The sequence below is a fragment of the Typopeltis vanoorti genome, chromosome 2 (genome assembly GCF_054136105.1).
Source record: "Typopeltis vanoorti isolate ZY-2024b chromosome 2, IOZ_Tvanoo_1.0, whole genome shotgun sequence".
Classification (NCBI taxonomy): Eukaryota; Metazoa; Arthropoda; class Arachnida; order Uropygi; family Thelyphonidae; genus Typopeltis; species Typopeltis vanoorti.
In genome coordinates, this window is record NC_143550.1 from 96,759,002 (window position 1) to 96,772,130 (window position 13,129).

Below are 13,129 nucleotides of genomic sequence, written 5' to 3' on the forward strand. Positions count from 1 at the left end.
CTGTTTTTTCGATATTATTATTATTATTATTATTATTATTATACAGGTATCTCCATGGAGTCAGAAGACTCATCATGAGAGATCCATTTATTCACACACACTAGCCATCATTCACACAATACCTATCATAGTTCTTAAACTTGTCCACTGATGAAGTACCTGCAACCACTTCTAGCAACTTATTCCACCTTCAAAACCCTTCAAGCAAAAATTCATACAACTTTATCTCCCCCCTTTCTGCCATGTACTGAAAAAATGTCTTCAGTGTGAATCCCATAAAATCCCTTTAATAAGTTAAATGCTTCTATCATGCATCCTCTTTTTATTATTATTATTATTCAGGCCTCCATGGAGTCAAGAGACTCATCGTGAAAGGTCCTTCTTAGGAAACACAAATTCTATTATACCACTCCTGGAACTCATTGACCGTTCTTGCTCTCACCAATCAATCAGGCAATGCATTCCATGGTTCAACCACCCTCCACAAAAAGAAACCACTCCTCACCTCTTGCTCACAGTTTCGGAAGGAAGCCATGAGAGGGTTTTTTGAACTATCTTTTTCGTCATTCAATCTATTCTCATAGGGAACATTCCACAGACTTGCTACAATCTTTATCACTTGCCTCTGGATCCTCTTCACAACTTCATCACCATGGAATCTGAGAGTCCAGATCCATGCACAGTAGTCCAGATGTGGCCTTATTAAAGCTTTATATAGGGAATAATAACCTTTCTATCTCTGTTTGTTAGAGTGTTCTTCAACAAAGTAATCCGTTTTGTCCTTTGCAACATGCATTCAACTCCCTAAACTTCTAAACTATACAACTCCCTCTCCACAATCACACCCAAGTCTCTGGCCTGATCTGTTTCCTTTAGTTCAGTTCCATCAATATAGTATACACTTCTGATTTCTTCCCAAAATGCATCACCTTACACTTGACAACGTTAAACTGGCAGCCATTTACCTTTTCTCGTACTGCTAGTCTTTTAAATCTTTCTGCAGGATATCTGCATTATTGCCTTCATTTACCATTGTTCTTCCCAGTTTAGCATCATCAGCAAACAAATGAATATTTTTTGTCAAATCATTTCCTATATCACTAATATATACAAATTAAACAACAGAGGATCAAGTACTGAGGAGTGTGGTACACTACCAGTCATTTGCCTTCTACTGGACTCATTTTCTCCATAAACCAGTCTTTGATATCTGTCCATCAGTCAACATCTAATCCAAATAACCAGATTCATATCTCTTCCCATTTGCTCCAATTTATGCAATAGAGTTCTATGTGGGATCTTGTCAAATGCTTTTGCATAGTTAGTCTAAAAATATCACTGAGTAGCCATTTCATTTATCCAATTCCATTGTCACTTGATTATAAAAAGTAAACAAATTACTAAGGCAAGACCTATCCTTCACAAAACCATGTTGTCCCTTATAGAGTATCATATACCTATCCACCTAGTCCTGAATTCTGTCTTTCACCAATTTCTCCAATACCATAACCACCACTTCTAAGATGCTGATTGGCCTATAATTTGCTACTTCTGTTTTCTAGCCTCCTTTATACAATGGGAATATTTTAACCTCTTTCCACTCCACTGGCCCCTTCCCACTACTGAGGCTTACATTAAACAGGTTAGTCAAAGGAGCTGATAATTCCCTTGCATATTCTCGTGTAATACACATGCCATCTAATCTCATGACTGTGTTCATATTGTAGTTCTGCAATATTTTAAGCACCTTCATTTCTTCAATCTTTATTCTGCTATCAGTCAGTGTCACATCTGGCACTGCAATGTCACCACCTAGATGGTACACCCCTGCAAAATGCTCACTCAGTAATTCAACTATTTGGTTTGGTTCTGTTACCTCCCCACTATCAGCACCTTTTAAAGTCATCCTTCCATAGTCGTTGCTCCTTTTACTTGCCACACAGTGAAAGAACTCCTTAGGGTTTCTTTTGGCCTGATCATTTAGCTTTCTCTCATAATTAGCTTTGGCCTCCCTTACTATACTGGCACCCTTCTTGCTTGCACCTTACACTGCTCATGGGCATGCTGATCACCTTTTTTCTTCATAATCCCTCTATGACCGTTTCTTTGTGTGCAACTCTTAATGAAGCTATTCGTCTATCTAACTCTATCTTATTTAATCCTTCTGATTCTAGGTATACATTCGGATACTGCCTTCTTCAAATATCCCTTGACCACCTCCTGCACCAACATCTTTCCCCTCCAAATTCTTATGCCATTGTTCTGCTGAAAGCTGTCTCCTCAGTTTGTCATAATCACCTACTTTGTAGTTCTAATATATCCATTCTAAATAGAAACTGCATGTGTGTGGCAATCTCATAGGTCAAAACTATATGATCACTTTCTCCAAGCAGAGCAGAGTAGCTAAATTGGTTAATATTAAGTTCTCTGATGCAAAGATGTCCTCTCCATTGAATATTACCTCAGGTAATTATCTCTCACAGCTGTATAAATTCCATTTCCTTCCCAGCCTATGACCATTTCTCCTCTCAATCTATGTCCCTATAGGTGAAATTCCCCATAATAATAATTACTTGATCATGCTAATTTGCAAGTGAATTACATCATCTATGTTCACCTGTATAACTATTTCCACAATTATAACAGCATCCAATTACATAATTAGTCCTGTTGGCCTCCGTCTTACACCAGACAGCCTCAAATGAATTACTCTCTGAATCCCTGTTCTCTGATGTACTTCTACCCTTTTTGGCTTTCATTCCTCTGCTATCATTAGCATACCCATCTTCCTATCCAGCTTCTTCTGTCCTGTCTGAAGACATTACATCCCTTGCATTCTATTTCAATGACCATATCATCCTCAGTCAACCACATCTCACTAATGCCTATAACTTTTGACCAAGTTGTGCTAACTGATGCCAAAAACTCCTCAATATTACTTCGAATACTTCTGGCATTAGTATACAAAAACTACCATACCCCTCCCCCCTTCATCTCACAACATCCCTTACACCTTATGTTACTTAGCTGACTAAATTTAACCTGGAGTGCCATTTTGTATCATATGATCACTCTCCCACTTATTAACATCTAGGCTGCCTGGACCCACGCTCCCTGCATCTCTCCCTAAATATTCTAGTTTCTCTGACTTTGTACTTCTGAACTCTTGCTGAACAACGCTTTCTCAAGACTCCTGACTACCAGTCCATTTAGGTGCAATGACAAATGCTGAGGAAGATACAGTAGAGGTGTTAAATGAGCAGTTTATCAAAGTATTCCATCCTTCTTATTATAACATGATGCATAATTTGAGAGCAGTGTGAATAGGGGGAGGAACCACTGATGGTGGGTGAGCAGGAGGTATATGAGGAATTGAGTAAATTGATGTCAATAAGACAACGAAGTTGATGGTATATCACAGCACGTCTTGAGGGAACTATAAGGTGGGTGATTATATCAAACACAGGAGGCAGCTTTCAGCGATATCGTGGAATTGGATTGGAAGGAAATCAGTGCTGCTTGGTCCCTACTCAGGAAGTATCTGGCAGAGGAAATGACTGAGTGTATTCCAAAGGACAGGAGATTAAATAAGGTAGATGTAAAATCAATGATTGAAGAGGTGAAGCAAGCACAGAGTTAACAACAGCTTTAACTTACTGTTTAACATGATTCTTAGATTGGCCAAAGAGGAGGGGAAAGAGGGCAAAACTGTTCTGCTTCATAAATGCAAATTAAACAATAATGGCCCCAAAAACAAACCTGCTGGGGCACACCTCTAGTGAATTTCCACTTCTGGGATTATCCCCCCCCTCCCCTATACACAACCTGCTGGTACCTATCAGGCAGCCAACCTCCAATCCAGCACATTAATCTGCCATCCAATTGTTCCAACACAATTACTAGCTTGTGTCGTGTCTACTTTCCTAAAAATACCTCTTTCTTATCTCTAAATACTCTACTGGCCATATCTCTGATAAGAGTGAAACTGAGGTCTTGTGAGACAAAGAATTGCAAATGGTGGATGCCAATTCCTTTGTCTCAGCTCTGGTTCTATCTCCCACTTCAGACTCAAAGAAAATTTATTTGTATGAGCTGCGCCACTCTGAATCCTAGGATATACTAAAGTTAAAACCAAGGAGTTAGAAACCAGTCAGCATTTACTCTTCTCAGCACAATTTTTTTATAACTCACAATCGTGACCTTAAATTAAACTGTTTCCCGCCTTTGTGTGGTTCGTCGTACTTTATGATCAAGTGCAGTAGTTCTAGACAAAAGCAAGACATCTTTCTTTAGCAAACTTATGCTGTCCATCAAAGAGAATTCTGCTTCTGTAAATGCAGTTCTGAATCCTTGTTTTCACTAGCTTCTCCAATACCTTGACCACAACTCCAGACATTGGCATATAATCCAAAGCCTTAGTCTTATCATCCCCTTTATGAAGCAGAACAGTTTTGCTCTCTTTCCCCTCCTTTGGAACTTCGGCCAATCTAAGAATCACGTTAAACAGTGAGTTAAAGCTGTTGTTAACTCTGTGCTTGCTTCACCTCTTCAATCATTGATTTTACATCTACCTTATTCAATCTTCTTCCTTTGGAATACACTCAGTCAATTCCTCATTCCATGATATCACTGAAAGCTGCCTCCTGTGTTTGATATAATCACCCACCTTATAGTTCCCTCAAGACGTGTGGTGATATACTATCAACTGCAGTGTCTTGTTGACATCAAGTTACTCAATTCCTCATATACCTCCTGCTCACCCACCATCAGTGGTTCCTCCCCCCATTCACACTGCTCTTTAAATGACACTGGAAGTGGCACAAATGGTAATATGCAGTTGTTTGCAGATGATACAAAGTTGGGGAAAGTTATGAGAAGTAGAGCAGATGTTGTAGCCTTGCAAGAGAATTTGAATAAATGTCTGATTGAGCAAGTGTGTGTGTGGGGGGGGGGGACATCACTTTAATGTAGCAAAGTGTAAGGTTTTAAAATTTGGGAAGTGAAGATGAGATGCAGAGCATAGGATTTGTGGGCATTATCTTAGAGGAGGTGGAGGAGATGAAAGATCTGGTGTGATGGTGGATAGGAAGTTAAAATTTCCAGGGCATTTTGCAACAATTGTAAGGACAACATAGCAGATGCAATTGTGCAGACAACACTGACATGTAGAAGTGAGGATGTTATAATTCCATTGTACAAGGCTTTGATCAGGCTGCATATGGATTACTGTTGTCTGGTTTTCAAACAGACAATAGTAATCTTTTGATTTCTGATCTCTGGAATGTGAAGTATGAGGATAGATTGTGAGAATGCAAATTGCAGAGCCTAGTGGATAGGAGGAGGACAAGTGACATGATTGAGACATATATGTTGGTAAAGGATAATTTCCAGAATAATGCAGAAGAGATTTTTCATAGAAATGTCTGGAGGCAGTAAGAAAACAAGAGGCCATCATTGGAAGAAGGAAGGTGTGAGAAAGGGGGTAAGGAGTAGATTTTTTGGATGGAGTGTAGTGGGCGATTGGAATGCATTGCTTGAAAGTGTGGTGAGTGAAGACACAGTGAATACATTTAAATTTAGGTACAATGAACTGTGCATGAGAGAGAAAGCAGGATGGATTTCACCAGGCAATGAAAGACACCTACCACCTAGGATGAAAGATTATTTAAAATATGTTCACAAAAAAAATTAGCTTCAGTAAGTTCTATAAGCCAAGTATGTTCTAGCCTTGTAATGCAGCAAAGGAAAAGCATGAAGTTATATGACAACTAATGGTTATATTTGCAAGTTTAAAGGAGTTGTAGAAATGATCCATTGTCTAGCTCAATACAATTTGCACTGTGCTGCATGCCAGGAGTTGAAAGAATTTATATATTTGACAGTATTATATTACTTTTTGCAGAATGAAACTTGGAAGTGAATATTTACTTGAAAGTGAAGCTCCTACTACTATGAACTAATACTCTAGAAGTATCATTTTGGACAAGTATTTTATTTATTTAGAGGGAAAAAAAATGAGTATCAAGAAGTGTATTGTGTTACAACACCTCATGATTGAAGAGACTACATTCCTCTCACTCCATTTATAAGATACACCATGTATATTTGTATATATACAATATGTTATGCATTTTTTAAAGCAATAGTCTAACTAGTAGAGTAGTATTTTTCCCCCCCACTTAATAATACAGTAATATTTTATCTGCTTCATATTTGCTATGGTTGGTAATAAAGTCCACATTAAAAAAATGTAAATAAAGTGTTAATAATCTACTGGGCAAGTGTACCTTCATGGTTCAGCAACATATGTTAACTGAAAAGACCTTCTTGGTATGGATGAATCTTATTTAGACATGAAGAACATTTTTTAGCTGCGTGATCTCATACAACAGTCGGAAGAGAAGAGAAGAGAAGGAAAGTTAAATCTTCAGGAATCTTTGACATTAATCATTCTGGGACTTAGTACTAACCATCTGTAGTCTCCCTGCAATCTTAACATGTAAAAATCACAACTAAGAGCATCCCTTCAAACCACTTGAATTCAGTTCTCTTACTACTACCTTAACATGTTCATTGCCGATCACGCGATATCACGTGATGCAAGTTCTCACCGTCTGGCCGATCACGCGTTATCACGTGGCCGTCACTAACTAAATAAAAAAATTAAAAAAATTTGGCCACCACGCAAAATTCCAATTTTCAGCTTGGCAATGAAAGTGTTAAATCCAATAACATTATTAAGAGAAAGGTAAAATTTTTAAATTCTTTGTACAGTGCAGTAGCCAAAATATAGACATTTCCTTGCAAAAGAGTATATGTGAGTTTATGAATTCTTTATAAAAAGTAAAGATTAGTTAGTCATAAAATGTGCTTTTGTAAAGAATATGTAAAAACATTTCTACACATTTATCAAATAAACAGAAATAGGGAATATTAAAAATCCATCCTTATTTCATAGTCCAGCGTTTCCCAAATGGTGGGTCACGACCCGCCACCGGGTCATGAAAGCTAAATGCCGGGTTGCCTAAAAAAACTCTTGAAAACCTAGGTGTTTCGTTTTTGGGTTTTCTTTTTTTCACAAAACTCCAAACTACAAGTAAATAGCATTTAATTGGGACTAATGAATAAATAATTTAATTAACAGAGATGAAAAATGTGCTCCGTCTACATCTGTGTCGCCATTTCACAGTCTCTTTGTTCGAGGTAAAGTAGTTCATCTAATGGCGAGGCTGCGTGGTGGCAACTGCCCCACCAGCCAAATTTTTTGGCGGTCTGGCATTTGCTTTACTCGCTCGCCACGTACTCACTCTCTTGTTCAGTTTGAGTTAAGCATCGAGAGAGCATATTTTTTGGTATTTACTGATTGCGTGTGCGTTGCCCGGTGGGTTCGGCTGAACAATCGTAATTATTATAATTGTTTCTAAATAATTTATTTCATTCTTTCTTCATCTCGCTTGCCATTACCCATTTAACGATGGATAAATGGGTAATAAAACAACAAACAAACAATGTGCCGGTTACAAACTTTTCGATTAGCACCAATGAACAATCGAGTGATGTACAGCCGGGCACGAGTTCTGAGAAAGAACAGCACTAACAAACGGCCACACTATGTATTGTCTACTACTCTTACAAAAAAGAAGAAGATGTACTGGACCCAACAGTATTCTGAGGATTACATACAATTCAGTTTCATCAAGGGTGCTGATGACAAACCATTATGTGTTATTTGTTATGCAGCACTTTCAAATGAGTCCATGAGACCTTCAAAGTTGAAGCGACATTTGGAATTGAAACATCCGAACTACAGTAATAAGCCAATAGATTTCTTTATAAATAAAAAGAGAGAAGTAATAGCTATCAAGAAGACTATGTCTTCAAATTTTTCTCAGGGAACTCAGTCTGAAAACCTTGTCATGGCTTCTTATGAAATATCAAAAGTAATTGCTGAAACTGGTTATCTTCACACAGTTGCCGAGAAATTAATAGTTCCAGCAATGAAAATGTTAGCATCTCGAATATGTGATAAAAAAACAGGAGAACCAAGTAAATATGCTGACGCTATCAAATAACACAGTGAAGTGTAGAATCATGGAGATGGCAGATAATATCGAAGAAACTATCGCAGGTTCACTTAAAAGAGTGCAATTTTTTTTCCTTGCAAGTCGATGAAAGTACAGACATATCGGACAATGCCAATTTAATGTGTTTTGTGAGATACAATTGTGACAATACAACTCATGCAGAATTTCTTTTTTGTAAACTTCCTCCAAACTTGAAGTTTCTAGTTAACAAACAATAGCATCACACATCTCATTAATAAATTACTTGGCTTTAGTTTAATTTCTTTATATTTTTGTAAGAGTAAATGCTTCTTTATTATAATAATAATAAATGAAAACTCTATGAACATTCAAATCTGTTTTATTTTACTTATTGGCCATAAAAATTTTAGTGGGTCACGAAGATGAAGTATTAAAATAACCGGGCCACGGGAAAAAAAAATTGGGAAACCTTGTCATAGTCAAATATATTTAAATGTAGAAGAACATTTTGAAAAATATAAATCAGAGAGCCTATGAGAATATAACCCTTGGCATCAGAGTTGTTTTGAATTGTATTACTTAAAAGAGAAGTGTTGCCCAGGAGCCAACTCCCCTGAGATCTGTTTCAAACTTTTGGTTCTCATCAGAGACCAACCAGAAATTGAAAGAGAACTCTGGTCTCTGATGAAAACCAACAGTTCAAAATAGTTATCAGGCCAGTGAAAAAAAAAAAAAAAAAAAAAAAAAAAAGCACTAATGAAAAGTGCATATACAGACTTTTGAGCAGAACTCATTGTCTTTTTAAGTAGTGCAATCTGAGGAAACTCTGATGCTGAGGGTTGTATTCTCATAAGCTCTCTGGTCTATATTTTTTGAGATGCTCTATATTTCATTATACTCAGTTATGAAATAAGGATGGATTTATAATATCTCATATTTCTGTTAATTTACTTTGCTGAAATGAAGTCTTTTTGGTTCTCTTTTTGAAAACATATACAGAAATCTATGAGAATAAAACCCTTAGCATCAGAGTTGCCTTGGACTGAACTACTTAAAAGATAATGGGCTCTGCCCAGGAACTCATATATTGATCTTTTATTAGTGGTTTTTTGATTTCATTGTCTTGACAGCTGTTTCCAACTGTTTGTTCTCATCGAGACCAAGAAGAAACCTTAAGATAGCAAAAACTCTCTGTTTAATACCATATCAATCATATATATCAGAGACTTGTATTTTTCTAAGTGAACTCTTGGTTGGTTGGTGCATAATTGTAATTATGCACTGACTGAGAGCTCCTGGGCAGATCTTGTTATCTTTTAAGTAGCACAATCCAAGGCAACTCTGATGCTGAGGGCTGTATTTTCATAAGCTCTTTGGTCTATATCTTTTCAAAACAGTCTATGTTTCAATACATTCAGCTATGAAATTTACTTCTAAACATTGTATATTCATATTTTATATATTCTTTTGCTGAAATGAAGCTTTTTTGGCTCTGTTTTTCAATAATTACATTAATCAAATATTTGGTTTTTACCTTTCGCTGAAGTACATTAATCTTTCTATCTTTAATATCCATGTGGTCTCTCAATTCTTGGACTTCTTGTGCAAGCCGATTACGTTCTTGAGTTGCTGTCATAGCCTGCTGTGTCTTTTTTTCTATCATCTTATTCTTTTCTTCTAGTCTTTGTCGAAGCTCTTCAACCTGGAAAAAGAAAACAATTCAGAGTCCATATGCAGAGGAGTGTTTGTGTGTGTGTGGGGGGGGGGATACTGTTACTTTATGCAGCTGCTATAGATTATGATGATAATGGCTGATGTGGTGACTCTTCAGGAGTATGAACTGATCTGTAATGTAGAGAGATGATTGGGGATTTAATGTGAGGTTTTGCACGCAGAATTTAGAAATGTAAGAAGACTAGAGTGATAAGTGAACTTGAAATAATTGCAAATAGGTGTGCTTTGAAGAAACATTAAAAAGGCAGTGAAAACAACTTGTAGTTTTAATAATACTAAACATTTGTTATTAGGCCTTGATCAGACCCTAGACTGTGCAAATTTAGTGGCCTAGTTTAAAACATGATACAGAAATTCTGAAAACAGTGCTGAGGCAGATAAGAAGATTAATTCAGGACTGTGGAATTTAGATGGCAGACTGAGAAAACATAAACTACAAACTTGGTAAACAGTTTATAAGAAAAGGTTATATAATACAGAGATTTGATTTCATAATGGAAAAAATTCAGGAGATGGAAAATAAAAATTACTGTAAAAGTTCCAGAGGCAGGTGTCAGGCTCAGAAAATGTTAGGTATGATGAATGCATTCTAAAAGAATATGTCAATGACAGGCAAGGAGAAGAAGCAAGATGAGAATAGAAAACGAAGGCATGAGATGACCTCTGGAATGTCAAGTATGAGGAAAGATTGAGAAGATGTAATTTGCAGAGTCTGATGGACAGGAGGAAGAGGGGAGATATGATAGAGACCTACAAGTTGGTAAGGGGTTGTTATAGGGTCAATGGTGGAGAAGTTCTACAGAGAATAGTGGGAGATCAAGGGAGAACCAGAGGTCATCCCTGGAAACTGTATAAAGAGGGTGTGAGTAGGGGAGTGAGAGGCAGGTTTTTTTCGTGCAGAGTTGTGAATGATTGGAATGCCTTGCCTGAGAATGTGGTGTCTGCAAAGAGTTTGAATGTGTTGAAAACATGGTATGATAAGCTGTGTGTGTGAGATAAAAGGACCTCCTAGATGAGTCTTTGACTCCATGAGGTCTTGGGGTGGTAATAATAATAATAATAATTATATCTATTAAATGTATCCTCCAGCCAGTTTGTCTGATTTGTAAGAATAAAATCTTGGAACCTTCATAAAAGTGAAAATATCACATACCTGTTAATGTGTTATGCAGATACTGGAAAAGAAGAAATGGAAAAGGGAAACTGATAAGAATGTATTATTAGTGAGAAGCATTTCAGAAAATATACAGGAAAAAGTTTTCATAGGATAACTAAAAAAAAATAATGAGCTATTTCTGAAGTTTAGGAAAGTTGTCATAAGCAAGGAGAAAGGATAATAAGGAGATAGTCATCATGGATAGTAGGTTATCATTATTATTATTAACATGAAATCACCACAAAGTCAGACTCATCATAGGAAGTATATACTATCATACACAAAACTCATTGAACCATGTCTTAAACTCATTCAATGTGTCTGCAATCATAACATTCTCAGACAATACATTCGACTCACCAGTCACTCTCTGTGCAAAGAACCTACAACTCACTCTTTTGCTGACACGCTCTTTATAGTTTCCAGGTATGGCCTATTGTTCTATCCCCCCCCCCTCTGCCATTCTATGGAAAATGACTTCCATATTAACCTGGTAACAACCCCTGACCAACTTATGTGTCACAATCACATCCCCTCTTCTCCTATTTACGAAGATGCGCAAATTGCATTCCCTCCATTTGTCTTTATAACCTACATTCCAAAGACTAGACACTGCCTCATGAACTTTCTCGGAATCCTTTCTAACATATTCTCATCATCATGAAAACTGGGTAATGAAACCTGCAATAATCAGTATGAGGATTATTCAAGGCCTTATACAATTGAACCATAAACTACTTTTGCAAGTCAAGGTCTGTATCAGTGCCATTTCCAATGTGATGACTTCACAACTTGTGCAGCATGGCCCCTGAACTTCAGGTCTTTGTACTCCATCACTTCCAGATATCTCATCTCCCCTACCTCCTTTAAAATTTCCTGACCCAGAGTACACTTGGCACCTTATCATTGCTTACCAAATTTCAGAACTTTAAACTTTGCAACAATGAATCGACAGCTCAACTTAGCTGCTCACTGATACAATCTATTCAAGTCCTTCTGTAATGCAACATCTGCTTGAGTCTGCAATATTTTCCCTAATTTTGCATTATCTGCAAATACAGGAATACCTCGATTATTATTGCGGTTATTGTTGCGATGAAAAATACTGCAATAATCGAATTCGGATAAATAATGCCAAGGATTTTTCAAATCTATTAATTAAATTTTATATATCAAGTAAAAAAGAAATGTGTTAAACGTGTTAAGTAAAAAATGAAGATTCATTAAGAAAAACAAGATTATTCTTTAATCTTTATTTATATATAAGAAGTACATACAGTACATACAATTATTCTTTCTTGGATAAAAATTGGTGTAGAGTTGTCTGGCGGAATTTTTTCTTTCTTTTTTCTTTGTATAAAACTTGATAGCAACGGATGGAATTTTCAATTTCCTGACGAACTTTCAGTGATCGCTCGAGATTAGGATCGCCATTCAAGATTTTTTCTTTAAAATTTTCAGCAATTCTAAACATTTCATCCATTTCTTTGAGGGTAAATTCCTTCGGTGGCAAGTCAATTTGTTCGTCATTATCATCGATTTGAGCATCATAAGCACGTTCTCTTTCGAGGTTAATGAGGTCTTCATCATCCAGCTCCTTATCATGTGACTGAAGCAGGTCCTGAACATCACCTTTTTCAATTTCTTTTAGTCCTAGATTGATGCCCTGGAGTTTGCAGCGTGGTCTAAAATATGGTGAACAGTTGATTCATTTAGACAGTACTCTCTTGCAATTTTGGCTTTGGTTATGCCGGCTTCATACTTATTTATCATATGCAACTTATCTTCTAAGCTGATCACTCTACGTTTCTTTTTGATAGCTGTAGACTTGAAATCATCCTTGTCTCTTTTAGCATTCATTGTAGGGGTAAATAACAAGAGAAATAAATATTCACATGTACTTCAGGCAAGGGCAGATAGTTACTGGTAAGTGGTGAGAAGACATCGTCGGATAAAAACGAAGTGCTACAAGAGAGCGATACCTGGAGAGTGGCGACTCAAACTGGTTGCATATGTAGTGGGCTACATCTCGCGGCTGCGATAATTCGAATTTGGAGTGCAATAATTGGAATTTTGGTATCAAATTATAAACTGCAATAAATTGAGAATCATAGTAATCGAGGTATTCCTGTAGTAGCACATCTACAGTTAAACCCACCCCAAAATTATAAATATAAAAGTTAAATAAAATGGG

General features: G+C 36.8%; 1 protein-coding gene across 1 annotated transcript in view; it reads right to left on the minus strand.

The window, feature by feature from the left end:
- The window catches only part of brp (ELKS/RAB6-interacting/CAST family member bruchpilot), a 430,961-nt gene that overhangs the window by 119,025 nt on the left and 298,807 nt on the right, over positions 1-13,129 (minus strand). The window contains exon 6 of the mRNA XM_090402027.1: positions 9,580-9,747. Coding sequence (XP_090258153.1) covers positions 9,580-9,747 — 168 coding nt within the window. The remainder of the gene's footprint in view (positions 1-9,579; positions 9,748-13,129) is intronic.